This window comes from Belonocnema kinseyi, chromosome 9 (assembly GCF_010883055.1).
Source record: "Belonocnema kinseyi isolate 2016_QV_RU_SX_M_011 chromosome 9, B_treatae_v1, whole genome shotgun sequence".
In the NCBI taxonomy this organism is placed as follows: domain Eukaryota; kingdom Metazoa; phylum Arthropoda; class Insecta; order Hymenoptera; family Cynipidae; genus Belonocnema; species Belonocnema kinseyi.
This window is the reverse complement of record NC_046665.1, coordinates 98,400,434-98,428,362: the sequence shown is the minus strand read 5'-3', so window position 1 is coordinate 98,428,362 and position 27,929 is coordinate 98,400,434. Positions and strand designations below refer to the sequence as shown.

The 27,929-nt window shown below is 22.5% G+C and overlaps 2 protein-coding genes across 3 annotated transcripts in view; one reads left to right on the top strand and one right to left on the bottom strand.

Moving 5' to 3' along the window:
- Positions 1-10,065, bottom strand: part of LOC117180004 (activating signal cointegrator 1 complex subunit 1-like) — a 24,816-nt gene extending 14,751 nt beyond the window's left edge. The window contains exons 1-3 of one of the 2 annotated variants that reach the window (XM_033372276.1): positions 9,989-10,065; positions 4,446-4,708; positions 3,398-3,507 (exon numbers count right to left, since the gene is read on the bottom strand). In XM_033372276.1, the coding sequence (XP_033228167.1) occupies positions 3,398-3,507; positions 4,446-4,657 (322 nt within the window). In that variant the 5' untranslated portion in view covers positions 4,658-4,708; positions 9,989-10,065. Of the gene's footprint in view, positions 1-3,397; positions 3,508-4,445; positions 4,722-9,988 lie in introns of both variants that reach the window. The other variant, XM_033372275.1, reaches the window with a different exon arrangement.
- A 4,636-nt stretch (positions 10,066-14,701) lies between these two features.
- The window catches only part of LOC117180092 (dnaJ homolog shv), a 22,252-nt gene continuing 9,024 nt past the window's right edge, over positions 14,702-27,929 (top strand). Inside the window, exons 1-3 of the mRNA XM_033372410.1 lie at positions 14,702-14,824; positions 15,065-15,446; positions 26,823-27,091. Of these exons, the coding sequence (XP_033228301.1) occupies positions 14,754-14,824; positions 15,065-15,446; positions 26,823-27,091 (722 nt within the window). The 5' untranslated portion in view covers positions 14,702-14,753. The remainder of the gene's footprint in view (positions 14,825-15,064; positions 15,447-26,822; positions 27,092-27,929) is intronic.

Below are 27,929 nucleotides of genomic sequence, written 5' to 3'. Positions count from 1 at the left end.
AAAATATTTTTTTAAACTTCATTTTTTGGTTGAACATTCATAATCATAATTTTAGTTGAAAATTCGTTCTTTTTTAGTTTTTTTATTTAAATGAATTTTTTTTAACTAATTGTTAAACTATATTGTTGAAAATTCAATTAATTAGTTCCAAATGAACTTTTTTGTTGAAAATTCAACTGTTTTATAGAAAATTCGTCTTTTTTACTTAAAAATTCCACATTTTGGTGAGGAATTCCAATATTTGATACAAAATGTAACTGTTTCTTAAAAAATTCATAATTTAGGTTTGAAAATTTACAAGTTGGTACCAAAGTTAACTATTTGTTTAAAAATTTATGCATTTTATTGAAAATTCGTCAGTTCTGTAGAAACCCAATTTTTGGTTAAAAATGCAACTTTTTTGATAAAAAAAATTAATCTCTTTTAGTTGAAATATCAACTATTACATGTTTTGTTGAAAATTTAACTGTTTTGATTAAATATTCAATTCCTTGGTTGAAATTTGAAATACTTTTTTAAAACTTCATTTCCCTCTTGAATTAAAAAAATTTCCTGAAACGCCTAAAATTAGAAATTTCTAGCCAATTTTCTAACTTTCACCCTTTTTTTTAGAAAGTTTTAGTTGATATTTTATAAACAATAAACAAAAATTTAAGAGATTAGAATTGCAAATAATTTATACAATATGTTTTATATTAAAATATGTTAATATAATAGGGGAATAAATTCTTTTAAATAAAATTAAATAATTCAAAGCAGTTGAAGTTTAAAAAAATGAACCTTCAACCAAAAAATAAATTTTTAACAGAGCTCAATTTTTATGCTGATAGGTGAATTTCCATTTAAAAATAATAATTTTTAAACAAAATAGTTTAAATTTCGACTAAAGAGATGAATTTTTAACTAAAATGATCAATCGAAATATTTAAATGTGAGTTTAAAAAAATTATTTTTATTTCAAAAATTATATTTTTTAGCAAACAGGTGGATTGTATACCATAACAATTTAATTTTTACCAAAGAAATAAATTAAGTCTCAACAAAAAATGCAATAGTCGACATTTCAAGTAAAGAAATTTCGTTTTAAATAAAAAATAGTTAAGTTCATGAAAATACGAATTTTCAATAAAATAGTAGATTTTTTAATCAAGCAGTTCAATTTTTAAGCCAAAAAGAAAAAATTTTCTACGAAACAGTTGGTCTTTCTACCGAAATAATTGAATTTTCAAAGAAAAAGTTAATTATTAACCCTAAAGACGAATTATCAACCAAAAAATGGAATTTTTTTTACCAAATAAGTTGAATTTTTAACCGAAATAAATGTAATCGCAATAAAAATGTAATAGTTGATATTTCAACCAAAAAGATTTTTCTTTTAAATCAAAACCAGTTGAATTCCTGATAAAAAAAGCTGACTTTTCTCCAATATTGTAGATTTTTTAATCAAATTGTTCAATTTTAAAGACAAAAAGGTAAATTTTCAAAAACAAAAATTTAATGGTTGATATTTCGACAAAAAAGGTTTTAATTTATAATCAAAGATATTTGAATTCATTTTAAAAAAACGAGTTCTCCCCAGCATAATATTTTACTTGAAAATACAAAAACAAAAAAAAACAGTTGAATTCATAAGCAAGCAAACTTTTCCACAATATTTTTAAAATTTCAAATTTTCTAGAAAACAGATGGATTTTCTACGAGCAAAGAGATGAATTTTCCACTAAACTGATAAATCATTAAGCATAAAAATTAATCTTTAATAAATTTTATATTTCAACCAAAAAATATTTTGATTTTAAGAAAAAAATAGTTTAATGCATTAAAAACAGACCATGTTTGAATCACAATGTTGGATTTTTTAAGCCAAAAAGACGAATTTAATACAAAAAAGTTGAGTTTTTAAACATAAAACACGAATTTTCAACGAAAAAGTGGAGTTTTTAACCAAAGAAGTTGAATTTTAAACTAAAATTATGAATCTTTAACCAAGACAATTAATTTTTAACGAATCTTTTTATTTTTTAACCAAGAAATTGAATTTTCAGCCAATATAAAATTAAATTTATTTAAAAAAGACGACATTTCAACAAAATTGTACATTTTCCGATCCATTTTTTCAATTTTGAAGCCAAAAATTCAACTTTTCTACAACACAAGTTGATTTTCTGCCAAAATAGTTGAATTTTCTACCTAAAAATATGAATTTTTAACAAAGTATTTACACTTTCATTTGAAATTTCATTTTTATTGTGTAGAAATGCATCAATTTCGTGTAAAAATATTTTTTTGCTGAAAAGCCATATTTTTTATTTTGAAATTCAATTTTTTTAGAGAAAATTCGTCTTTTTGGCTTGAAGGTTCAACAATTTAGATAAACTTTCATTTCTTTCTTAGGTGAAATCTTTTTTTTAATTCGTCTTTCTGATTTTAAAATTCTTGTTTTTTCAAATCAATTTCATTTTTTTTAATCAAATATAAACTATGACACTTTTTTCACGGTGACCACTTTAATTGAAGAAAAGAATTCCCGGTCACTTCCCGGTTCGAAAATAATTTTCATGGTCAATGAAATAAAAAAAAAGAATTCGGAATCGAAAATTTTTTCGTTCGAGATAATGAAAAAAAAAAAATTGGAATTTTAAAGATTTTTAATTCAAAAATTGGGTATTCAAGTATTCAGTTAAACTACCAAAAAAATTCAAAATTATATCATTTTGAACAATTTTAAGATAGAAACATTAAAAACTGAAAGATTACCATTTTTTATAAACGGAACACTTCTTAAATTAAAAGTTAGATTTTTTTATTTTTAATAATTTAAAAATCCTCAAAAAGTTTCGAAATTTTATTTCTAAATCTTAAAACATCTAGAAGTTGTTTTAAGTTTTTTTCAAAATTTAAATTACTTTTGAAATTTTTTCAGAACTTCTAGCATCTTTAAAAATGATCCGATTTTTTTTTAAATCCTGTAAAATTAAAGAAATTTTCTTTATATCTTCTGCATTCAATTTGGATAATTTTGTAAATCTTTCTCAATATTTTCAAATTTTCTATTAAAATTAATTTTTCAAAATAAAAAATCAATTTCAATTTTTCTGGAAAATGTTTTTTATTCTTCTCAAGCCTTTCAAAATTCTTAAAAAGCGTTTAAATTTATAGTTCGGGATCTGCCAAATCTATATATTTTTTTAAATTAGGTCGGGCTATTCCCACCGAAATTTTGGTATGAAATGTTGCAAATTCAACTATTATGTTTAAATTTTATTTATATTGTTAAAAATTCAAGTATTTTGTTAAAAACCCATCTTTTATAGGATAAAAGACTTTCTTCAAATAAATTAATCAATTTGAAAATTTAAGATTTGTATCAACAATCTATAATTATAGGGCCACTTACTAATGTCTCCATCTTCTCCTTGTTTAGGAACCTGTATCGTAGTTTTCGTTTCAGTTTCAAATCTTTTCTTCGTGGCACCTCTTTGTCCGATTATAAATGGGTAAATCGCCCTGAGAAAATGTAGAATTCTTTCGATTAAGTCTAAAAATCGGTATCACTATTTTTGCAATATTTATAAATATAATGAAAAATTTTTTAAATGTATTTTTGACCCTTAAAATGCATTGTGGGTAAAAATTGAGTAAGTGGCGCCATCTAGCTTTAGTTGGAGATTTCAGCAGCTGCTGAAAGTTGAAGTAAAAAAATCGTGGGGTATGTAACACCCAGTGTGCACTTAGTGCGTGAAAAAGTAATATTGGAGCAAATTTTTATTATGAAATTTTATTGATTTTTGTTTACTTTCTAACGGAAGTATATCATATAAAGTGAAATAATTTTTTTTTCAATGTTTTCATATACTATAATATAATATATAATATAATTGTTAAAATACAGTTGTCTCTTTTTTCAATTTCTTGTATTTTTATTGTATTACATGTCAAAGTTCTTTAATTTTTATAATAATAAATCGATTTAAAAGCAAAAAATCTGATTCATCAATTTATCATAAAATTGATTTTTCAACTGTACAGATAAATATCTTTTTTGAAAGCACCCATGCTGTAATATTTTTGTTGCGAAAATACACTATTTGAAAAGTATAGTCATCAATTTTCAGGTGAAAACAATTAAAATTGCGTGAGTTATGAATTTTGAAGTAAAAACCCCCATTTTTCACTTTTTGTTCAAAAATTTTGTTGACAAACTTTAAATAAATAAATGACTATAAAATCAACTTTACCTTTTAAAATATACCTTAAACTATATCGAACAATTTTATTGTGACAAAATATTCAATAGGGGCTAAACAATGCATGATTAAATACGCTGGGGTATTGAACACCCACTATGCACTTTACCGTGATTTTTGTCACGTATGCACTTTGAGGGTTAAACATTTCTTTGTTTATTTTTCTAAATATATTATTATTTGAAGAGGCGAAATTACCTAGGTACGTGAAACGAATGTTTGTATCTGCCACCAGAGTGGGCGAAAATTTCGATGTTACCATCGCAAACCTCTTGATCTGAATCATAAGTTGCCTGAAATGATTCTTCTTCGTAACTACCTAGCTCTCGATTTTGAGACCAGGAAGTACTATCAAAAAATCTGTAGCATCTCCCATCTACCAGAACAATTTCCGGTTTTAGTACATCCATTTTGAGAGGAGTTATATTTTTTGAAACTCTTCTTGGTTGCTACATTTGATGCTGCAAATTATTTCTATTTAATAATTAAAGCTTTAATTGTGAGAAAAAGTTCTGAGCCGATTATATTACTTTGAGGTAACGAGAATGAGAATATTACCGAGAATATAACCGAGAAATAAATTCTCTGAGAATTTATGAGAATCTCAAAATTTATTTTAATTAATAGAAAACTGCATTTTTTCGTTAACATTTAGGTTGAAAATTCAACTCTTTTTTTTTTTTTTTGAAAGTTTCTTTTCTATTTCAAAGTTTACCTGCTTTTAGGAGAAATAAAATTTTTTTGTATATAAATGCAACTGTTTGGTTCGAAATTAATCTATTATACCATTTTCTTGGAAATTTAACTATTAAGTAAAAAATTTACTTTATATTTAAAATCTATATTTTGGTGTTGAAAAACGAACTGAAATATTTTCTAGATGAAAGTTCCAATTATAAAATTTTTTTTTTATAAATTCATCTATTTTAGTACAAAATTCATATTTTTTGGATAAAAATGCAACTACTTGTTAGAGAATTGAACTATTTTGTTGAAAATTCATCCTGTTTGAATGAAAAAATTTTGTCTTTTTGGATTGAACATTTAATTTTTTTCGTAGAAACTTATTTTTTGTTGCAAAAATTCAATTTTTGATGTTACTGAGTTAACTGGAATCTTTTTAGAAAGAAAACTCAACTTTTTTGTAATAAAAAATTATTCTGCTTTAAGATAAATTTCATATTTTTTTATAAAAATGCAACTATTAGCGCTGAGAATTCAACTATTCTGCTAAAAAGTCATCCTTTTTGGTTAAACTGTTTTTTTGAAAATTTATCTTTTTTTTTATTTCATTTTTTTTTATTAAAGGCTTATGCCTGGTAGAAAATTTAACTGTTTAGTGGAAATATTTCTTTTTTTGTTGTTTAGAATTCATTTTTTAACAGAAAATGGAACTTTTCCATTTTTTAAGATTGATATTTTTTAGTTAAAAATTCGCGTTTTATTTTTGTAAACAAATTATTTTTTAGTTTGAAGATTCCTTTTTTATGAATAAAAATGCATCAGTTCCGTGGAAAATTAATTTTTTGTTGAACAGTCATATTTTATTGTTTGAAAATTCAATTTTTAAGAGAAAATTCGTCTTCTGGTTTGAAGGTTCAATAATTTAGATAAACATTTATTTTTTGAGTGAAAAATCTTTATTTTTTGGAAATTCGTCTTTTTGGTTTTAAAATTCTTTTCTTTTGTTTATAAGTTTCATTCATTTTTGATTAAAATATAAACTATGACACTTTTTCGTTGGCAATTTGTCTTTTTATGTTGAATATTCAAGAATAATGTTAAAAATCTAATTATTTTGTTGAAGATTCGAGTATTTTGTTAAAGATTTATCTTTTAAATTAGAAAAACTTTTATTAAATAAATTAATACATTTGAAAATTTTTAATTTGTTTATGAAACACTGTAATTCTTTTTAATTCTCTTAAATTCTGTCATATTCTCGGTTATATAACCTGAACTTAAACTTTCGGGAATTTAAGAACTCTAGGTCGTTTTAATCCAAGAAAAAGATACCTCGCTGAAGTTTGCAAAGATAAGAAAAATTAAATTTACAAAAAAAATTTTTTGCGCGAATCCCAAAATTTTAAAGTTCTAAATGGATCTATTTGATGGATTCTAAATGGATCAATTTCCCTAGCCATCTTACGAAAATGTGTTTATTATTTTTAAGCCTTTCGAAATTCTGACAAAGTTCCTACATTTTTTTTTAATCTGCGAAAATCTACATTTTGTTTTAAATTATACTATGGCTATTTGTACCGAAATTTCGTTACAAATAACCGAATTTTGTTAGTGCACGGCTTGTTTAAATTATTTGAAATCATTTCAAGTTTTAAGTTATTTTTGAACGTTTTGAAAACTTCCAAACACCTTTTAAAATGACCAAAAAATGTTAATTACTATTTAAACACCATAATACAACAAAAAAGAACAATAAAAAATTTATTTTTCAAAGTTTAAAAGTTCTTCGAAATTTTAACGATTCAAGGCTTTCTATATCAAACAATTTAGTTTCAAATTGTATATTTTAAATATTTGGTTTCAATTCATTCATCATACATAAACAGTCAAATATTGCTAAATATTAAATAATTATTCCTTTATTTAATCAAAATATTTGAAATTGAATGTATTAAAAATGGAATATTTTAGACTGAAAGAATGTCTTAAATTTAGTGATAGTCTTTAATTTAAAAAATTATTATGGACTTATTTTTAAGTTAAAAACAGTTTATAAAGTTTTAATCGGACGTTTGCATTTTTTTAATGTCTAAGAATTTCGAATAGAAAAAGTTTAAATTTAACGGTAAAATCTGGAAATTCTTAATTTTTAAAGGATTTAGAATCGATTTGACTAATCAATTATTGTTAGCTTTTTTAAAAAAAACTGATTTATATTTACAGTTCATAAACTATAAATGCTTTTTTTATCCAAAATTTCTAACTTCAAACGCATCTAATTTTTAATTATTCAGGTCTTCAAGACTGCATTTTAAAATTCTTTAAAATAAAAATCTAAATGGAAAATTTTTAAAGTAGAAGATTTTCGAATTCCACATTGTAAACTGAATAATGCCATAATTGAAAAAGATAAATAATTATTTTAGAAACTTTTGAAATCGAACTTGACAGATTTTTCTTCTAAATATTTTCAAAATTGACAATCAGAAAATAAATTCACTGTCGCTGCAACTACAAATGTTGCTACAAAATCCTAATTTCGAAGTTCTCTAAATTTCCCAGAATTTTTCTTGGCCATTTTTTCATTTTCCTGACCGTTTTAAATGTTTATTTTAGGACAATAAAGAAAAAAATATCAGCCAACATGCTGAACTTTCTAGCAATAAATACGAGTTTTCAAAAAGAAGACAAATAAATTTTCAATCAAATAAAATAAATTTTCAACGAAATAGTAAAATTGTCAACTGTCAAATTTTAACCAAAAAGATTAATTTTTAACAAAATACATAAATTATTAAGTAAATATTTAAAATGTTTAGCCAAATTCAAAAGAATTTGAAATCTAGTAGTTGAATTTTCAATCAAAAAAATGAATTTACAAACAAAATAGTTGACTTTTCCAACGAAAAGATTAATTTAATCAAAAAGACGTTTTTTCAAAAAATGCATTAATTTTCAACAAACTAAAATAAATTTCCAATCCAAAAAGGAATATTTAAACTTTTAGATAAAAAATTAATTTTAACAAAAAAAGGAAATTTTCAAACAAAGAAATAAATTTTTAACATAAAATAGAATAGTTTAATTTTTAGTACAATATGAATTTTTTTTAATGCAGCAAAATAGTAAAATTTTTTACCAAACAGGCAAATGTTCAGCCAGAAAGATTACATTTCTATCAAAAAGGTAATTTTTCGACAAAAAAGATTAATTTTAAACAAAATACATGCATTTTTATACAAATATTAAAATTTGGAAAGAATTTTAAATCCAATAGTTCAATTTTCAATCAAAGAAATGCATTTTTAATAAAAAAATTAACAATTTTCAACAAAATACATGAATTTTCAACAAAAAATAAGAGGTCAGTTTTCAGTAGGTATAATAAATTCTAAACCAAATAAAATTAATTTTTTTAACAAAATACTAAAATTTTCAATCGAATAGATGAATTTCTAACTGAAAAGATTACATTTCTATGAAAAAATAAATTTGCGATAAAAATGGAATAGTTAAATTTTCAGTTTAAAAAAATAATTTTCGAATATAAAAAGATCTTCGGATAAACAGTTAAATTTTCAACATAAAATATTGATTTAAAAAAAAAAAAACAGGATATTCAACAAAATAGTTAAATTTTGAACTTGAAAAAGAATAGTTTAATCTTCCGTAAAATATTAATTTTCAATCAAATAAAATAAATTCTCAACGGAATAGTAAAATTTTTAATAAATTTTCAACAAAAAACGCAATAATTTAATTTTCAGGTAGAAAAATTAATTTTCAATAAAAAAAACTAATTTTTAGCGATAGAAATTTAATGTTCACCCAGTGAAATTAAATTTTAACAAAAAATATTAATTTGTAACAAAATACATGAATTATTAACCAAATATTAAAATTTGTATCCAAATATTTGAATTTTTTAAAAAATTTTACAACTAACAGTTAAATTTTCAATCAAAGAAATTATTTTTAGTTAAAAAAATCAATTTTCCAAACAAACAAAAAACAAAACATTTTTAACCAAATATTTAAAATTTACAACACAAATTATTTATTTATTTAAATTTCCAGTTAAAAAGTACATTCTTAACTAAAACAAATAGCGAAATTTTTAAGTAAAGATATTAATTATTGACCAGAAAAGTGAAGTTTCACCTAAAATAAAAAAATGTATCTTAGAATAGTGTAATTTTCAGCGAAATAAATCTTTTAAACAATTTTTTAACGAAATAGTGAAATTTGTAACCAAGCAGATGAATGCTCAACCAAGAATATTAACATTCTATAAAAAAGGTCAAATTCTTGACAAAACAGATTAATTTTTAACAAAATGCATGAATTTGTAAGTAAATATTGAAATTTTTAAAACAATTTTAAGTCTGTGTTTGGCATTTTTTCAATAAATTTTTTTCTACTGAAAAGACAAATTTGCAACAAAATAGTAGAAAAAAATTAATTTTCAACTAAAAAAGAAAAAAATTTTTTAAATATTTGCATTTTCAATCGGAGGGATGAATTTTTTTTAAAATTATGACGCTGTAACAAAAAAAAAAGAATTTTCAAGAGTAGAAGATTGAACCAATTAGTTTAATTTTCAAAGAAGTATTTAAATTTTCAACTAAAAAAGATGATTTTTCAACCAAATAATAGTAAAACTTTCCACGAAACAGTTATATTACGAAAAAAATAGTTGAATTGTCATTCAAAATTATAAGTCTTTAACAATTGAAAAAAAGATGTTTCAAGAAGAGTTCAAAATTCAACTAAAAATTGTATTTTTTGAAGAAGAACAAAATCGGTATAACTTTTTGACAAAAATGTTGAATTTTCAAATGCAGAAGTAAATTTAATGTTGATAATTATAATTAATTAATATTATTTTAGAATTATAGTAGCCTCATATTATTATACTTTTGAGGTTAGAAAATGAGAATTAAAGGAAACAAGTCAAGTTCCCTAAAGAATATTTGAATTTTATATTAATCAGATATCATCTAAATAACTTTATTGAAGTTGAGTGTAAAAATATTTACAAAAGAGTTATAAAATACCTTAAAATGTAAACATCGAAGAAAATAAAGCGACAATCCACAACTGTCACTTCTTATTGCTGTCATTACATCGTACTGATCAAAATAAAATTTTGAATTTCGCGCCATATTCCGTAAATAGGACAGAGACTCGCCAGAGTACGCGATCTGTTCAGGTCCGAGTTCTGCGAAAATTTAAATCTAATAAATGAAAAATATTTTTTTTAGACAAATTATTAATCAAAGTTGATAATTTATTTTTTAAATAATTTAAAAGAATGATTGATTCATTTTTAAGAAAAAAAATTTATTTTTAAATGGCTGGTCACTTTTTCTAGCGTAGTTCTAAATTTTACACATATAACATTAGGGTACCTTTTCACGAAGGCCTGTTTTGAATAAAGCGTGGAAATAATATTTTCATAAGATTGATTTCTAGCTACTTTGTTGGCTTATGGCAAATTTGATTGGTTGATAACCTAGATACAAACTCGATGTGTGAAATTAATTCAAAGATTAATTCGAAACAGGTATCCGTGAAAAGGTACCCTTATTGTCTCCTGAAAAAATTCAAATTCACTAATAAAGATGAATTAAACAGAAAACAGTTCAATTTTAAACCAAAAATGAAACAGTTCAATTTTCAACCACAAATGAAACAGTTCAATTTGCAACCAAAAATGAAATATATCAATTTTCAAAAAAAAATTATGAGTCTTCAAAAAAGAAGATTAAATTTCTAATAACTTTTTTCTTATTCAAAAATTTTGTTAAAAAATTATTTTTTTCTAGTAGAACCTTTACTTTTCTTAGTTAGAAGTAGAGCTTCAAATATTTAGTTGGAAATTGATGTATTTTGTAGAAAATTTGTCTTTATAGTAGAAACTTAATAATCTTCTTGTTTGCAAACTCATTATTTTGGTTGAAAATTGAACTATTTCATTTTTTGTTGGAAACTGAACTATTTAATTTTTGGCACAAAACTTATTTATTTTTTGTTAAAAGTTCTACTATTTAGTAAAAAAAATAGACAATGTTATCAAAACACGCAATTTAAATTTTTTCAGTAGACAATAATTTTATATTTTTACAATCCAGAACTAAACATCAGAATTAAACATTTTTTGTTGTGTCCTGCATAGTTTTACCGCAAAATGGAATTTTTCATTATTTTTTGTGTCGTCAAAATTTGAATTTTTCGAAAAAATTTGAAAAGTTATTATGATAATCTTTTAGGGCTTTCAAAATGTTACGTTTTTCTTCCTTTGACTTTTTTTTATATCGTGCGTTATTTAGCTACTTACATTTTTAATTTTCGTTTGCTTTTTTGAAGTTTGTAAAGGATATAACTGGTATTTTTTTTTTATAAAAAAAGAGTCATTCGGAGAAAATGTTCGTCGTTTCAAGTAATATGAAGAAACGTACAGAGAATTTTTGATTCTTGAAAGAAGAGGTCTCAAAAATTTTCAAAATGCACTCATCTAAAAATTGTTTATCCTAAAAAATAAATAATTTTTTTTTTAATTTTTAAGCTCACAGAGAGACATATATACATACAGACATACAGATAGAGACATTCGTAAAAAACTGCTTTTCCAATTAAAAACGTGGACATTTGACGAAAACGGAGGGAGGGGGGGGGGAGCAAATTTCACATAATTCTAATACTTTCTCTGAAGAGAATGTAAAAAAGGTGAATTCAAACGAAAAAGATCAATTTTAAATGAAATATTCAATTTCATCAAAAGAAATGAGTTTGCAACCAAAAAAAAGTTGTAACCAAAAATGAAATAGAGTCATTTTCAGTTAAAAAAATTATTTTAAATCAAATAAGGGAGGTTTAAACAAAATAATTAAAGTGCAAAGCGAAAATAATGCATTTTAAAACAAAAAAAAAATGAATTTTAGAACATGATTAATTTTGTACCAAAAAGTCAAATTTCCAACTATAAAAGTAGTTCAAGTTTTAACCAACGGAATGAATTTTCAACCAAAATAAATCAATTTTCAAAGAAGAAGAATTTTTTCAACAAAAAAGTCAAATTTCAAACACATAGTTGAATTTTCAACTAAAAAGATCAATATTGAAGAAGAGGAAAACGAATTGAAAAAAAGTTAGTTCAATTTTCAACCCAAAAATGATTTTTCAACCCAAAGAAATTTATTTTTAACTAAAAAAGATGAATTTTTTATATAATTCATCATTTTCATCCAAATAGTTTATTTCTAAACCAAAGTAGGCGCATTTTTAACTAAAAACGGACAAGTTACATTTTCAGTTCATCAATTTTTAACGAAACAAATGTAATTTTATGAAAATAGTTTAATTTACAACAAAAAAGCGAATCTTCAACATACAGCTTAAACTGTAATAGTTGATATAACATATAAAAAATATTAATAAAATATTACTAAAATTTTAATCAAAAACAATTGAATTCAATAGACAAAAAGGAAGACGATTTTTCTCTAAAACAGATTTGTTTTTAATTTGAAAATATTTCTGCTTTTAGTTTCCGTTATAAAGAAACAGAAAACATTTTAAACATGTACTTTGAAAGGTTCTTTCTAGAGTTCTTAAATTCCCGAGAATTTAAGTTCAGCTTATATAACCGAGAATATGACAGAATTTAGGAGAATTTAAAAGAATTCAAGAGAATTGGAGAATTTATGACTTTGAATATAAATTATTTTTTAGCTCAGATATATTCGGGAATTACAGTGTTTCATATACAAATGTAAAATTTTCAAACGTATTCATTTATTTAAAAAAAAGTTTTTTTTACTTTAAAAGATTACTTTTTTACAAAATACTTGGGTTGCCAACGAAAAAGTGTTATAGTTTATATTTTAATCAAAAAAGATTGAAATTTATAAAACAAAAGAAAATGATTTTAAAACCAAAAAGACGAATTTCTAATAAATAAAGATTTTTCACTCACAAAATAAATATAAGTTTATTTAAATTATTGAAGCATCAAGCCAGAAGACAAATTTTCTTGATGAAAATTCGATTTTCAAACAAAAAATATGACTGTTTAACAAAAATATAAATTTTACCAGAAACTCATGCATTTTTACCCAACAAAAGTGAAATTTCAAACGGAAAAATTATTTATCTACCAAAAAAAGGTGAATTTTTAAATAAAAAATATGAATCTTAAAAAATGGAAAATTTCCATTTTTTGTTATAAAATAAATTCTAAATAAAAAAAAGAAGTATTTTTCACTAAACTATTAAATTTTTAACCATACATAAGCCTTCAATAGAGAAAATTTCACAATGTAGTTTAACTTTGACCCAAGCAGTTGAATTTTTAATTAAAAAGATTAATTTATAACAGTATAATTAACCTTTTAACCAATGAGATAACTTTACAACTTAAAATAAAAATCTTTAAAAAAAGTGATTTCTTAACAAAGCGATTCAATCAAATGTTTTAAACAAATTAGTTGAATTGTTAAGCACAGAAGAACGATTTTTAACCATAAAGTTGCATTTTCATACAAAAAATGAAATTTCTTTTATAACAGGTGAAGTCTTAAATCAAAAAGATATCTTTAAGAAAAATAGTTGAATTTTCCGTTGCAAAAGATTTTAGTCGAGTTTTCACGATGAAACTATGGATTTTTTAAAAAGAAATAATTTTCTACCAAAAAAATTGAATTTTTAATCGAAAAAGACGAATTTATAACCCAAAAGGATGACTTTTTAACAAATTTGTTGAACTCTCTAGCAAATAGTTAAATTTTTATAAAAAAATATGAAATTTATCACAAAGCAGAAGATTTTTTTATTACAAAAAAGTTGAGTTTTCATCCAAAAAAGATTCAAGTTAACTCAGTAACATCAAAAGTTGAATTATTGTAACAAAAAAATAAGTTTCCACGAAAAAAATTTAATTTCTAATCCAAAAAGACAATTTTTTTCAACGAAAAAGGATGAATTTTTAACAAAATAGTTGAATTCTCTAACAAATAGTTGCATTTTTATCCAAAAAGATCAATTTTGTACTAAAACAGATGAATTTGTAATAAAAAACCAATGTTTTTTATAAGTGGAACTTTCATCCAGAAAATATTTCCGTTCATTTTTCAACACCAAAATATACATTTTAAACAAAAAGTAAATTATCTACGAAATAGTTAAGTTTTCAAGAAAATAGCATATTAGCTTAATTTCTAACCAAACATTTGGATTTTTATCAAAAAGATTTAATTTCTGCTAAAGCAGGTAAACTTTAAAATAAAAAAGACAACCTTTTAAAAAAAGAGTTAAGTTTTCAACCAAAAAGTTAACGAAAAATTGCAATTTTTTATAAATTAAAATAAATTCTGAGATTCTGATAAATTCTCAGGAAATTTATTTCTCGGTTATATTCTCGGTAAACAAAAATGTTATGTTTGTGAAATTCAGTACTATACAAGAAAAAACTGAATCTACTTAAAATATTAAATTATTTCTTTCCAAGCTGAATAGTTGACACTTTTTGTATATTTTACGAATAAACTATAAAATTTTATTAACATTTTGGATAGAAAAAAAGCTATTTTTCATATATTAAATTCGAACTTTCGCGGAACTCAGACTCAAACAGGTGGCGCACTTTGGTGAGTCCTAAACTCCCTCCCTGTGAATGAGGTTGTACATGAACCGTAATATCTCAGAAGTTTCCACTCTTGAAAATGTGTACCTTCATTGTTAATTTTGACGTGTAACTTAAACCAATCAGCATCAACCACGAACAAAACCTCGGGCACGTCGGGTGTTTAGACGTCTGCTAGGATGGCAGCGGTTCGGTTGTTGGGAATTTTATTCCTAAATTTATCATTATCAATAATTGTTGCAATAGCAGAGTAAGTAAATTATATACTCCTATTACTCATCCAATTTCCTGAATTAATCATTTAATCATTTTTTCATTAAATTAGACATAACCTTGCTGATCATGAATCTTATTTACATTATGAATAAAGTCTCTCGAACTATTTTTTATTGTTATTTAAATAAAAAATCACTTGTAATGTTTTAGTTTTTCTCAAAATTATAATAGAAATTCGTGAATTTTCGATAAAAATTGCTCTATATCTTGGCAGGCGAGACTTTTACTCGATTTTAGAAATATCGAGAAGTGCGAGTACACATCAAATAAAAAAGGCTTACCGAAAATTAGCGATTAAATTGCACCCTGACAAAAATTCCCAAGATCCTGATGCATCCCAGAAGTTCCAGGATCTGGGAGCTGCCTATGAGGTGCTTTCGGATCCCGATAAGCGAGAAATGTACGATAGATGTGGAGAAGAGTGTCTGAAAAAAGATGGAATGATGAACAATGCCGATCCTTTTGCCAGCTTTTTCGGAGATTTTGGTTTCCACTTTGGTGGCGAGTCGCAACAGCACCAAACTCCCAAGGGATCCAATATTCTCATGGATCTTCCGGTCACACTTGAAGAATTATATAGTGGAAATTTTATTGAGGTATGGAAATTTATTTAAATAAATTATGTGTCATAAGCTTAAATAAATAAAACTGCAACTTCTTAAATTACTGGTAAAAAAACTGAATTATTATAGGTAATAATTAATTTTAAACTTTATTATAACATTTTTTTATTAAAATTAATAGATATTTAATTTTTTTTATTAATATTGCTTTAATAAATTTAAAATATCCAATAATTCGCGTGACAGATGGCGCTCTTGTCAGGGAAAAATAGGTTAAAAAGTGTATTAGTCACGTGCAGGTAGAGTTCTTAAATTCCCGAGAATTTAAGTTCAAGTTATATAACCAAGAATTAAAAAATTTATGTTTTTTTAACAATATTTTTATTGTTCAGGTTATATTAGCGATTGAATATAAATTATTTTCTAGCTCAGACGTATTCAGGAATTACAGTGTTTCATAAACAAATTTTAAATTTTTAAATGTATTTATTTTTAACAAAATAATTGAATTTTTAACAGTATAGTTGAATTTTCAACATAAAAAGACAAATTTCCAACGAAAAAGTGTCATAGTTTATATTTTAATAAAAAAAGAATGAAATTTATACAACAAAAGAAAAGAATTTTAAAACTAAAAAGACGAATTTCCAAAAAATAAAGATTTTTCACTGAAAAAATAAATAAAAGTTTATCTAAATTATTAATCCTGCAAACCAGAAGACAAATTTTCTTTACAAAAATTTAATTTTCAAACAAAAAAATATGACAGTTCAACAAAAAATTAATTTTCCACGAAACTGATGCATTTTTACGCAAAAAAAAAAGGAATCTCCAAACTAAAAAATAATTTCTTTACAAAAATAAAACGAGACTTTTTAAATAAAAAATATCAATCTTAAAAAATGGAAAAGTTATATTTTCTGTTAAAAAATTAATTCTAAACAAAAAAAGAAGTATTTTCCACTAAACAGTTAAATTTTCTACCAGGCATAAACCTTCAATAAAAAAATTTCACAATCTAGTTTAACTTTGACCCACGTAGTTACATTCTCAATTTAAAAAAATTAATTTATAACAAGATAATTAAACTTTTTTAACACATTTTTTTAAACAATATTATTAACCAAAAAGGATGATTTTTTAACAAAATTGTTGAATTCTCTAGCAAATAGTTGCATTTTTATAAAAAAAATATGAAATTTTTCTTAAAGCCGAGGAACTTTTTATTACAAAAAAAGTTGAGTTTTCATAAAAAAATCCATTTAACTCAGTAACATCAAAATAGAATTTTTATAACAAAAAAAAATTTTTTTACGAAAAAAATTGAATTTTCAATTTCAAAAAACGAATTTTTTCAACCAAAAAGGATGAATTTTTAACAAAATAGTTCAATTCTCTACCAAATAGTTGCATTTTTTTTCAAAAAATATTAATTTTGTACTAAAATATATGAATTTATAAAAAAATTTTTATAATTGGAACTTTCATCCAGAAAATATTTCAGTTCATTTTTCAACACCAAAATATAAATTTTAAATGCAAAGTAAATTTTCTACGAAATAGTTAAATTTCCAAGACAATGGTATAATAGATTAATTTCTAACCAAAAAGTTGCATTTTTATCAGAAAAAGATGTAATTTCTGCTAAAGCAGGCGAATTTTTAACTAAAAAAATATAAATCTTGAAAAAGGGAATTTACGTTTTCTGTTAAAAAATTAATTTAAAAAAATAAAGTATTTTCCACTAAAAGTTTATGTTTTGAACCAGACAAAAGCCTCCAATTAAAAAAAAAATAATTTTTAACAATGTAGTTTAACTTTGACCCAAGTAGTTGAATTTTCAATTTAAAAAATTAATTTTCAGCAAAATAATTAAACTTCAAACCAAAGAGATGAATTTTCAACTTCAAATATAAATGTTTAAAAAAAAGTTATCTTATTTTTCAAAATAAAAATATGAATTTTTAATAAAAAAATATCAATTTTGTACTAAAACAGATGAATTTATAAATTTTTTTTTAAATTTGAACTTTCAACCAGAAAATATTTCAATTCATTTTTCAACACCAAAATATAAATTTTAAATGCAAAGTAAATTTTCTGCGAAATAGTTAAATTTCCAAGAAAATGGTATAATAGATTAATTTCTAACCGAAAATTTGCATTTTTAGCAGAAAAAGATGTATTTCTGTTAAATCAGGCGAATTTGCAACTAATAATATAAATCTTAAAAAATGGAAGTTACGTTTTTTGTGATAAAAATTAATTTAAAAAAAAAGTATTTCCCACTAAACATTCAAATTTTAAACTTTTACCTAAGTAGTTGAATTTTCAAGTAAAAAAAATTAATTTTCAACAAAATAATTAAACTTCCAACCAACGAGATCGATTTTCAACTGCAAATATAAATCTTTAAAAAAAATTATCTTATTTTTCAAGATCAAAATATGAATTTTTACTCAAGAAATAATTTGCTATCAAAAAAATTGAGTTTTCAATCCAAAAAGTCGAATTTTTAACCAAAAAGGATGACTTTTTAACGAAATAATTAAATTCTCTAGAAAATATTACCATTTTCATACAAGATAGATGAAATTTGTAATAAAAAATAATTTTATCAAAGAAAAACATTTTTTTTAAGTTGGAACTTTCATCCAGAAAAGGTTTCAGTTCATTTTTCAATACCAGAATACAAATTTTAAACAAAAATTAAATTTTCTACAAAATAGTTTAATTTTCAACGAAGCAGTTGCATTTTACAAAAATGAATAAACAAAATAAATCTTTAAAAAAATAGTTAAATTTGCATGCAAAGAAGATTTCACTTCACTGTATGATCGAAAATTAAATTTTTGTATGATAGAAATAAGTTTCTATGAAAATAATTGAATTTTCAATCCAAAAAGACGAATTTTTTCAAACAAGGATGAATTTTTAACAAAATAGTTAAATTCTCTACCAAATAGTCGCATTTTTATCCAAAAAATATCAATTTTGTATTGAAGCAGATGAATTTGTAATAAAAAACAAGTTTTTTTTTTACAAGTGGAATTTTCATCCAGAAAATATTTCAGTTCATTTTTCAATACCAAAATATACATTTTAAACAATTAAATTAGTTAATACATTAATTTTCCAACCAAATACTTTAATTTTGAACTAAAAAATATCATCTTTTAAGATCAAAAGAATTTTCAACTAAAATGATGAATCGTAAACTAGAATAATTAAATTTTAAATAAAAAAATTATTTTTAAACTAAAACAATGAATCTTTAAATGAAATATTTAAACTTTCAACGAATTCGACGAATTTTGGAATAAAAAAGATAATTTTTCAACCAAAAATTGAATAATTACATTTTCAGTCAAAAACAAAAAAAAATGTTTAACCAAACAAATGATTTTTTTGACTAAAATTCTGGAATATTTAACTGAAATAGTATTTTCATTTTTAACAAAAAAAAATTATTTTCTACAAAAAAAGAAATAAATTTTAAATAAAATAGCTCATTTTTTAAACAAAGAAATGAATTTTTTATATAAATAATGAATCTTCAATGAAAAAAGTTATATTTGATGAAAAGAGTTTATTTTTCAACCAAGCAAATTTATTTATAACATAAAAGATTAATTTTTACTTAAGATTATAATTATTTAACTGGAATACTTGAATTACCAACCGAAAAGAAGAATTTTTAAACAGCGAGATTAACTTTTAAAGAAAAAAAATAATTTTCTACCAAAACAAGTAGGTTTTAGATTTAAAAAAGTCGATTTTCTAACAAAAAGTCGTTCGTTTCTAAACAAAATATGTGAATTTTGAACTGAATAAATTAGTTTTCGATTAAAAAAGACAAATATACATCCAACTTGTTAAATTTTGTAAAAGAAATGTCAATTTCCCACCCAAAGTGGAACGGTTAAATTTTCATTTAAAAAAAAAAACGAAATTAAGTTTGATAAAAATTCACCTTTTATGTTATAAATAAATTTTCTTGGTTGAAAACTAAACTCTTCATCAAAATTAATGTTTTTACTGAAGACTCATCATTTATATTAAAAATTCATTTCTTTGCATAAAAATGAGCTATTTTATTGCAAATTTGTTTCTTTTTTTATAGAAAATAATTTTTTTCTTTAACTTAAAATTTTTGGTTGAAAAATTATCTTTTTTATTTGAAAATTCGTCGAAAGTTTAACTATTTCATTTTAAGATTCAATGTTTTAATTTAAAAATAATTTTTTTATTTAAAATTTAATTATTCTAGTTGAGGATTCATCATTTTAGTTGAAAATTTATCAGTTTGGTTGCAAATTAATTTCTCCAACTGAAAATTGAACTATTCCTTTTGTTGTTGAAAAATACTAGTTTTTAGTTAAAATTTGGAGTATTTGATTGAAAATTTAATGTATTTTTTGAAAAATCTTTTTTGTGGAATAGGAAGACTTTGGTTTCAATATTCGACAATTTCGCTGAAAAATTGCATCTTTTAATTGAAAATTCAAGTGTTTTGTTTACAATTTTTAAAAAATCTATTTTTTTATAGAACATGATGTTTTTCTTCGAAAGTTAATCTCTTTGTTTAAAAATTTTTCTTGGTTAAAAATTTTAACTGTTTCAGTTAAATATTTTTAAATAATTAATTCTTTTAGTAAATAATCCTTCAAGGAAGCCAACTCCAAGCTTTTCCGTCGCTTAGGCCGCTACAAGGCAGCCACAGAAAACTTAAAAGTACCGCTTTTCCTTACAAAATAATTACTCCAAGGACCCAACCGATGTCGACTCATATATTTTCTTCCTTCTCCCAAAATTTCGATATACTAAATTATTTAGATTTTCTGGATGAAAGGTGTATTTATAAAAAATTTTTTTTTCACAAATTCATCTATTTTATTACAAAATTGATATTTTTTAGATAAAAATGCGACTATTTGGTAGAGAATTTAAATATTTTGTCAAAAATTCATCCTTGTTGGTTGAAAAAATTCGTCTTTTTGGATTGAAAATTCAATTTTTTTTCGTAGGAGCTTATTTCTTTGTTGCGAAATCTTAATTTTTGATCATACAGTTAACTGGAATCTTCTTTGCATGCAAATTTAACTGTTTTTTTGAAGATTTATTTTGTTTATTCATTTTTGTAGAAGAAATTTTGCCTGTCTTAAATAAAAATGCAACTGCTTCGTTGAAAATTAAACTATTTTGTAGAAAATTTAATTTTTGTTTAAAATTTGTATTCTGGTGTTGAAAGATGAACTGAAACCTTTTCTGGATGAAAGTTCCAACTTAAAAAAAATTTTTTTCTTTGATAAAATTATTTTTTATTACAAATTTTATCTATCTTGTATGAAAATGGTAATATTTGCTAGAGAATTTAATTATTTGGATAAAAAGTCATCCTTTTTGGTTAAAAATTCGTCTTTTTGGATTGACAACTCAATTTTTTTGATAGCAAATTATTTCTTGATTAAAAATTCATATTTTGATCTTGAAAAATAAGATAACTTTTTTTTTAAAGATTTATATTTGCAGTTGAAAATTGATCTCGTTGGTTGGAAGTTTAATTATTTTGTTGAAAATTAATTTTTTTTAATTGAAAATTCAACTACTTGGGTAAAAGTTCAAAGTTTAAATGTTTAGTGGGATATACTTTTTTTTAAATTAATTTTTTAAAAAAAACGTAACTTCCATTTTTTAGGATTTATATTTTTAGTTAAAAATTCGCCTGTTTTAGCAGAAATACATCTTTTTCTGCTAAAAATGCAACTTTTTGGTTAGAAATTAATCTATTATACCATTTTCTTGCAAATTTAGCTATTTCGTAAAAAATATACTTTATATTTAAAATTTATATTTTGGTGTTGAAAAATGAACTGAAATATTTTCTGGTTGAAAGATCAAATTTTAAAAAAAATTTATAAATTCATCTGTTTTAGTACAAAATTGATATTTTTTGATTAAAAATTCATATTTTGATTTTGAAAAATAAGATAACTTTTTTTTTAAACATTTATATTTGAAGTTGAAAATTCATCTCTTTGGTTTGAAGTTTAATTATTTTGCTGAAAATTAATTTTTTTAAATTGAAAATTCAACTACTTGGGTAAAAGTTAAACTACATTGTTAAAAATTATTTTTTTTTTAATTGAAGGCTTTTTTCTGGTTCAAAACTTAAATTTTTAGTGGAAAATACTTTATTTTTTTAAATTAATTTTTTAACAGAAAACGTAAATTCCCTTTTTCAAGATTTATATTTTTTTAGTTGAAAATTCGCCTGCTTTAGCAGAAATTACATCTTTTTCTGATAAAAATGCAACTTTTTGGTTAGAAATTAATCTATTATACCATTTTCTTGGAAATTGAACTATTTCGTAGAAAATTTACTTTGTACTTAAAATTTATATTTTGGTGTTGAAAAATGAACTGAAATATTTTTTGGATGAAAGTTCCAATTATTAAATTTTTTTTATAAATTCATCTGTTTTAGTACAAAATTGATACTTTTTAGATAAAAATGCAACTATTTTGTTAAGAATTCATCCTTTTTGGTTGAAAAAATTCGTCTTTTTGGATAGGAAAGTCTGTTTTTTTTCATAGAAACTTATTTTGTTTTCAAAAATTCAATTTTTGATGTTACTAAGTTAACTGGAATCTTTTCTGGATGAAAATTCAACTTTTTTTGTAATAAAAAATTATTCTGCTTTAAGATAAATATAATATTTTTTTTTTTTATAAAAATGCAACTATTTGCTAGAGAATTAAACAATTTTGTTAAAAAGTCATCCTTTTTGGTTAAAAATTCGTCTTTTTGAATTGAAAATTCAATTTTTTTGGTAGAAAATCATTTCTTGTTAAAAAATTCATAGTTTGATCATGAAAACATTACTAAAATCTTTTTCAACAGAAAATTCAACTGTTTTTTTTTTTGTTGAAAATTTATCTTTTTTATTTAAAACTTCATTTGTTATAGAAGGAATTTTATCTTTCTGTGAAAATGAAACTTTTTGGTTAAAAATTGTTTTTCTTTATTTGATAAATCAACTAATTTGTTTAAAACATTTAGTTGAATCATTTTGTCGAGAAATCACTCTTTATGTTAAAGATTTATATTTTAAATTGAAAAGTTATCTCGTTGGTTAAAAGTTTAATTATCTTGTTATAAATTAATATTTTTAAATTGAGAATTTAACTACTTGAGTCAAAGTTAAACTACATTGTGAAATTTTCTTTATTAAAGGCTTATGTATGGTTAAAAATTTAACAGTTTAGTCGAAAATGCTTCTTTTTTTGTTTAGAATTAATTTTTTAACAGAAAATAGAACTTTTCCATTTTTTAAGATTCACATTTTTTGTTTAAAAAGTCGCGTTTTATTTTTGTAAACAAATTATTTTTTAGTTTGAAGATTCCTTTTTTTTTGCGTAAAAGTGCATCAGTTTCGTGGAAAATTAATTTTTTGTTGAACAGTCATATTTTTTTGCTTGAAAATTAAATTTTTGTAAAGAAAATTTGTCTTCTGGTTTGATGATTTAAATAATTTAGCTAAACTTTTATTTATTTTTTGAGTGAAAAATCTTTATTTTTTGGAAATTCGTCTATTATGTTAAAGATTCTATTATTATTTTTAAGAATTTTAATAGGCTTCAAAAGAATAATAACATTTTATAATATTGCTAGGAAAATTGAAAATGATTATTTATTTTGAAAAATTATTTAAAATTCAAATAATTTTAAAAGATATTTAAAAGTTGTGAAAAAATCTTAAATTTTAAATAACATGTAGATGTTTCAAGGAAATCAAATTTTGAAACATTTCAAGGATTTTTAAACATTTAAAATAAAAATAATTTAACCTTCCATTTGAGCCGGGAATTTTTAATCTTTTACAAATTGTTAGTTGGATCTGAAATTTATCAAGAATAATATTTTTTACTTGGAACCCGGGAATTCTCAAATTTTAACAAATTCCATAGCAGGAATTAGAATTTAAAATTGCTTAAAATGGTATAATTTTGAACAGTTTTAAATTCATTGATTGATTCCTCAATTCAGAGCATTGAAAATGATAACTTCGATTTATATTTTTGGAACTGACTCTGAATCTTTGAACTCTACAATTTATAAAAGTTTAAATTTGTAATTTGGCAGTTTAATTGCATTTAATTAAAAAAATTGCAATCAAAAAGAGCTAGTAGCTTCAATTTTCAATGTTTAAAATTCAACCGTGCTTTAAAAAAATAATTAAAATTAAAAAATTAATCTCTAAAATTCAAAATTCTTTGAATGCTTTCATTTGAAGTTCAGTTTTTATTATTTATAACGTAATCATTTTTATATTTAGTGTTTCATTTTAAATTTCATGGAAAGTTAAAAATGTTTGATAACCGAAAAATGACCCTGTAAAGTGAATTCATTTTTTGACCGGGAATTTTACAAATATTTAGAAAAAAAAATTTGTCCCACTTTAATTTCAGCCATTTTTTCAATAATTTAAATTCACAATATTAATTTTTAATTTAAATTAAATTAGTTGAATTGAATTTTATAGAAAAATAATTATATTTTTAATAAAAAAATAATGTAATGTTAATATTTATATCATTTTTTTATTTTTATTCAAATTAAAAAATGTTAAATTGTTATCTTTTTCAATTATGATATCATTCAGTTTAGAATGCGTAATTAGAAAAACTTTCAATTTACAAATTTTCCATTTTAGATTTTAATTTTTAAGTTTACATTTTAATAAAACAATTTTAAAAGGCTTTTATTAATTTTCCAATATTATTTCAGGCTAAAACATTTCATTTTTAAGCCATTTAATTTCGAAACTTTTTAATTAAGAAAAAGAAGAATTGCTCCATATTTAGAAATATCGGACTAAAAATGTAAAAGAACTAAAAATTCAAAAGCTTTTTAAGATTTATGAAAGGATTCAGTAGAATAAAAAACATTTCTATGAAAATTGAAAATAATTTTTTTATTTTGAACAGTTAATTTTAAGAGAAATTTTAAAAATATTGAGAAAACATTACAAAATCATCCAAAATGAATGCCGAAGATATAAAGAAAATTTCTTTAATTTGTCAAAATTAAAAAAAAAAATTAGGAAAAATTCGGATCATTTTAAAAGATGTTTAGAAGGTTTGAAAATTTTTAAAACTAATTTAAAATTTGAAATCATTAAAAATAACGTGTAGATGTTTAAAGATTTTGAAATAAAAGTTTTAAAGCATTTTAAGAATTTTTAAACTATTAAAAATAAAATAAAATATTATTTTTTTACCTAAAAAGGAGAATTTTCAATTAAAAAAGATCAACCTTAAAAAAATGAAATTTACATTTTCAGGTAAAAATTCAATTTTACATCAAAAATAAGCTTTTCCACTAAACAGTTAAATTTTTAACTAAAGACATAATCCTTTAATTAAAAAAATAATTTTTCAACAATGAAAGAAATTAAATTTCTACTAAAAAGGATAAATTTTTTAATCAAAAAGATACATTTTCCAAAAGTAGTTGAATTTTCTGTTAAAAAAGATTTCGTTTAACTTTTCAGGATCAAAAATTAATTTTTTGTAACAAAGAAGTAAGTTTCCACGAAAAAAGTTGAATTTTAACCCAATTCGACGATTTTTTTCAACCAGAAAGGGTAAATTTTTAACAAAATAGTTGAATTTTCTACCTAATAGTTAAATGTTTAAATTTTCTACCAAGTAGTTGGATTTTCAACAAAAAATGCAATAGTTGATTCTATAGCCAAGACAATATTTTCATTCTAAATAAAAAAAAAACAGTTAAAATGGACCAAAAAGACTTTGAAAATTTGTCTCTTTGTTTTAAAAATTCAGCTGTTACATTTTTCGTTGACAATTCGCTTTTTCAGAATAAAAATTAAACTCCTCAGTTAAAAGTTGAACTACTTGCTTGAAAGTTAATTTTTGTTGGTTGAGGATTCATAATTATATTTGAAACTTCATTTTTTTTTGTTAAAAATTATTTTTTTAAACTGAAAACTTACACTATTTTCTTGAAAATCGATTGTAAAATAACTTTTTTTTGGTTGAAAATTCATATTTTCGAGTTGAAAGTTCAACGACTTTATAGAAGAATCTCCTTTGGACTTCAAATTTTCACAGTTTGATATAGAATTCAACTACTTGGTACAAAACTAAACTATTTTGCAAAGAATTCGTTTAAAAAAATTTTAATTAGTTCTCAATAAAAATTACACTTCATCAATTTTTCTTAAAAATCCAACTACTGTTCAAAATATTTAGTTAAATGTAATTTGTTAAAAATTCGTATTTTTTTGGTTATATTCATCTGTTTTTTATTTTAAATTAAAATCTTTTGTAGTATAATTATCAACTTTTATATTTTTTATTGAAAATTTAACTATTAGAGTTGAAACTTTAACTATTTTGTTAATTTGTTTGTTGTTTTTTTGGTTTAAAATGAATTTTTTAACTGAAAATGTTACTATTCTATTTTTTAGGGACTAATTATCTTTTTTTTTTATTAAAAATTAAAATATTGTTGAAGCTTCATAATTTTATTTAAAATTGTGTGAAATTTTTTCAGCGCTTCTGAATATATTTTAAAATAAATAGAATTTCTCCTACAATTTTTAAATCTTTTAATTTTTTTAATATTCTGTTAAAATAATTTTTCAAACGGAAAAATCATTTTCAATTTTCTAGAGCCATTCGCGATTGTTAAAAAACTTCTACATTCTTTCTTTGAAATCTGCAAAAAACTACACTTTGTTTTAAATTAGGTTGTGAATTTTTGCACTGAAATTTCGGTACGAATAGTCGATTTTGTCGGTACACACACTTCGTTTACATTATTTGTTATCACTTTAAGTTCTAAATTAATTTTGAACCTTTTTAAAAATTCGAAATATCCCTTAAAATTACTCTGATTTTTTCATAAAAGAATAAGTTGAAGGAAATTTGTTTAAATTTGCGGGATTTTATAGAAGTTGTAGGTAAAAATTGGATTAATTTTAAAATTGAAAAAAAAATTTTTTAAACTTCTAGATTTCTCAAGATTTTGAAATAAAATTTTGAAACTTGTCAAAGATGCTTAAGCTATTTAAAATGCAATTAATTTAACTTCTTATTTAAGAACTTTTAAGTTGAAACAAATTTTAATTTTTAATGTTTCTAGCATTTGAATACAACATTTTTGAATTGAAAAACTTTAATTTTAAAATTCAAGAGTTCTGTTTTGAATGCTTTAATTTTTTAAATTTTTTGTTACTTCAAGTGGAAAAATGTTTTTCAATCGGGAAATGGCCGGGAATTTTTTCTTTGATTAAAACTCTCACCCTGAATAAATACCGCCTTATTTAAAAAAATATATATTATTTTCCGTGCATATTTTTGAAGACAAATTAATTACAGATAACGAGAAATAAGCCTGTTATGAAAGCCGCAAAGGGGACCAGAAAGTGCAATTGCAGACAAGAATTAGTCACTCGTAATTTAGGCAATGGAAGGTTCCAAATGATGCAGCAGAATGTTTGCTCGGAATGCCCGAATGTGGAATTAGTCAATGAAGAACGAATTCTGGAGGTAGAAGTCGAACCAGGAATGGTTGATGGACAAGAAACGAAATTCACTGCAGAAGGCGAACCTCATTTGGATGGAGATCCGGGAGATTTAATTTTGAGGTGAGTTTAAATCTTTTTTAAAGGGGATTCAATTTATTTTAATGGGGCTTACAGGGTTGCTTCAGGTCCGGAAAATTTTAATTTCTCAGGGAATTTTCGACAAACCGGATTTTTTTTCTTCAGAATTTAAGTATTTTGTTGAAAATTATATTTTCTGGTTAAAAGTTAATTTTTGTTTAGAAGAAAATTAAACTATTCAAATTTCGATTAAAAATTTTACTACATTTGGTAGAAATTTCATCTTTTTTCAATCATATTTCCAGGTTGAATTAATCTATTTTTTATATAAAATAAAAATATTTATTTTTTGAAATATCAAGTATTAAATTTGTCGTTAAAAATATTTTGTTTGTTAAAGTTCAACGACTTGTTGCAATGTTTAACCACTTTGTTAATCATTCATTATTTTAGTTGGAAAACCTTTTTTTTTCAGAATTTAAGTATTTTGTAGAAAAATTTTTGTTTGTTTAAAAATTAATTTTGTTTAGAAGAAAATTAAACTATTTTTTTTTGTAAATTTGTCTTTGATTACAAAATTATTTCTTTGCTTGAAAGTTGAAATGTTTTATTGAAAATTATTTTATTTTTCTGACTGAATTTAAATATTCAATTTTTGGTTGTAAATGTATCTGGTTTAAGTGAAAAGTCCACTTTTTGGGTTGAAAATACATCTATTGTGGTAGAAATTGCATCTTTTTTAAATTTAAAAATCGAAATATTTTTGTGGAAAATTAATCTGTTTTCAACTCTTTTTTATTCGAATTTTACTGTGGAATTTGACTGTTTTTAATTAAAAATAAAACGATTTATTTTGTTGAAATATAAACCATTATATTTA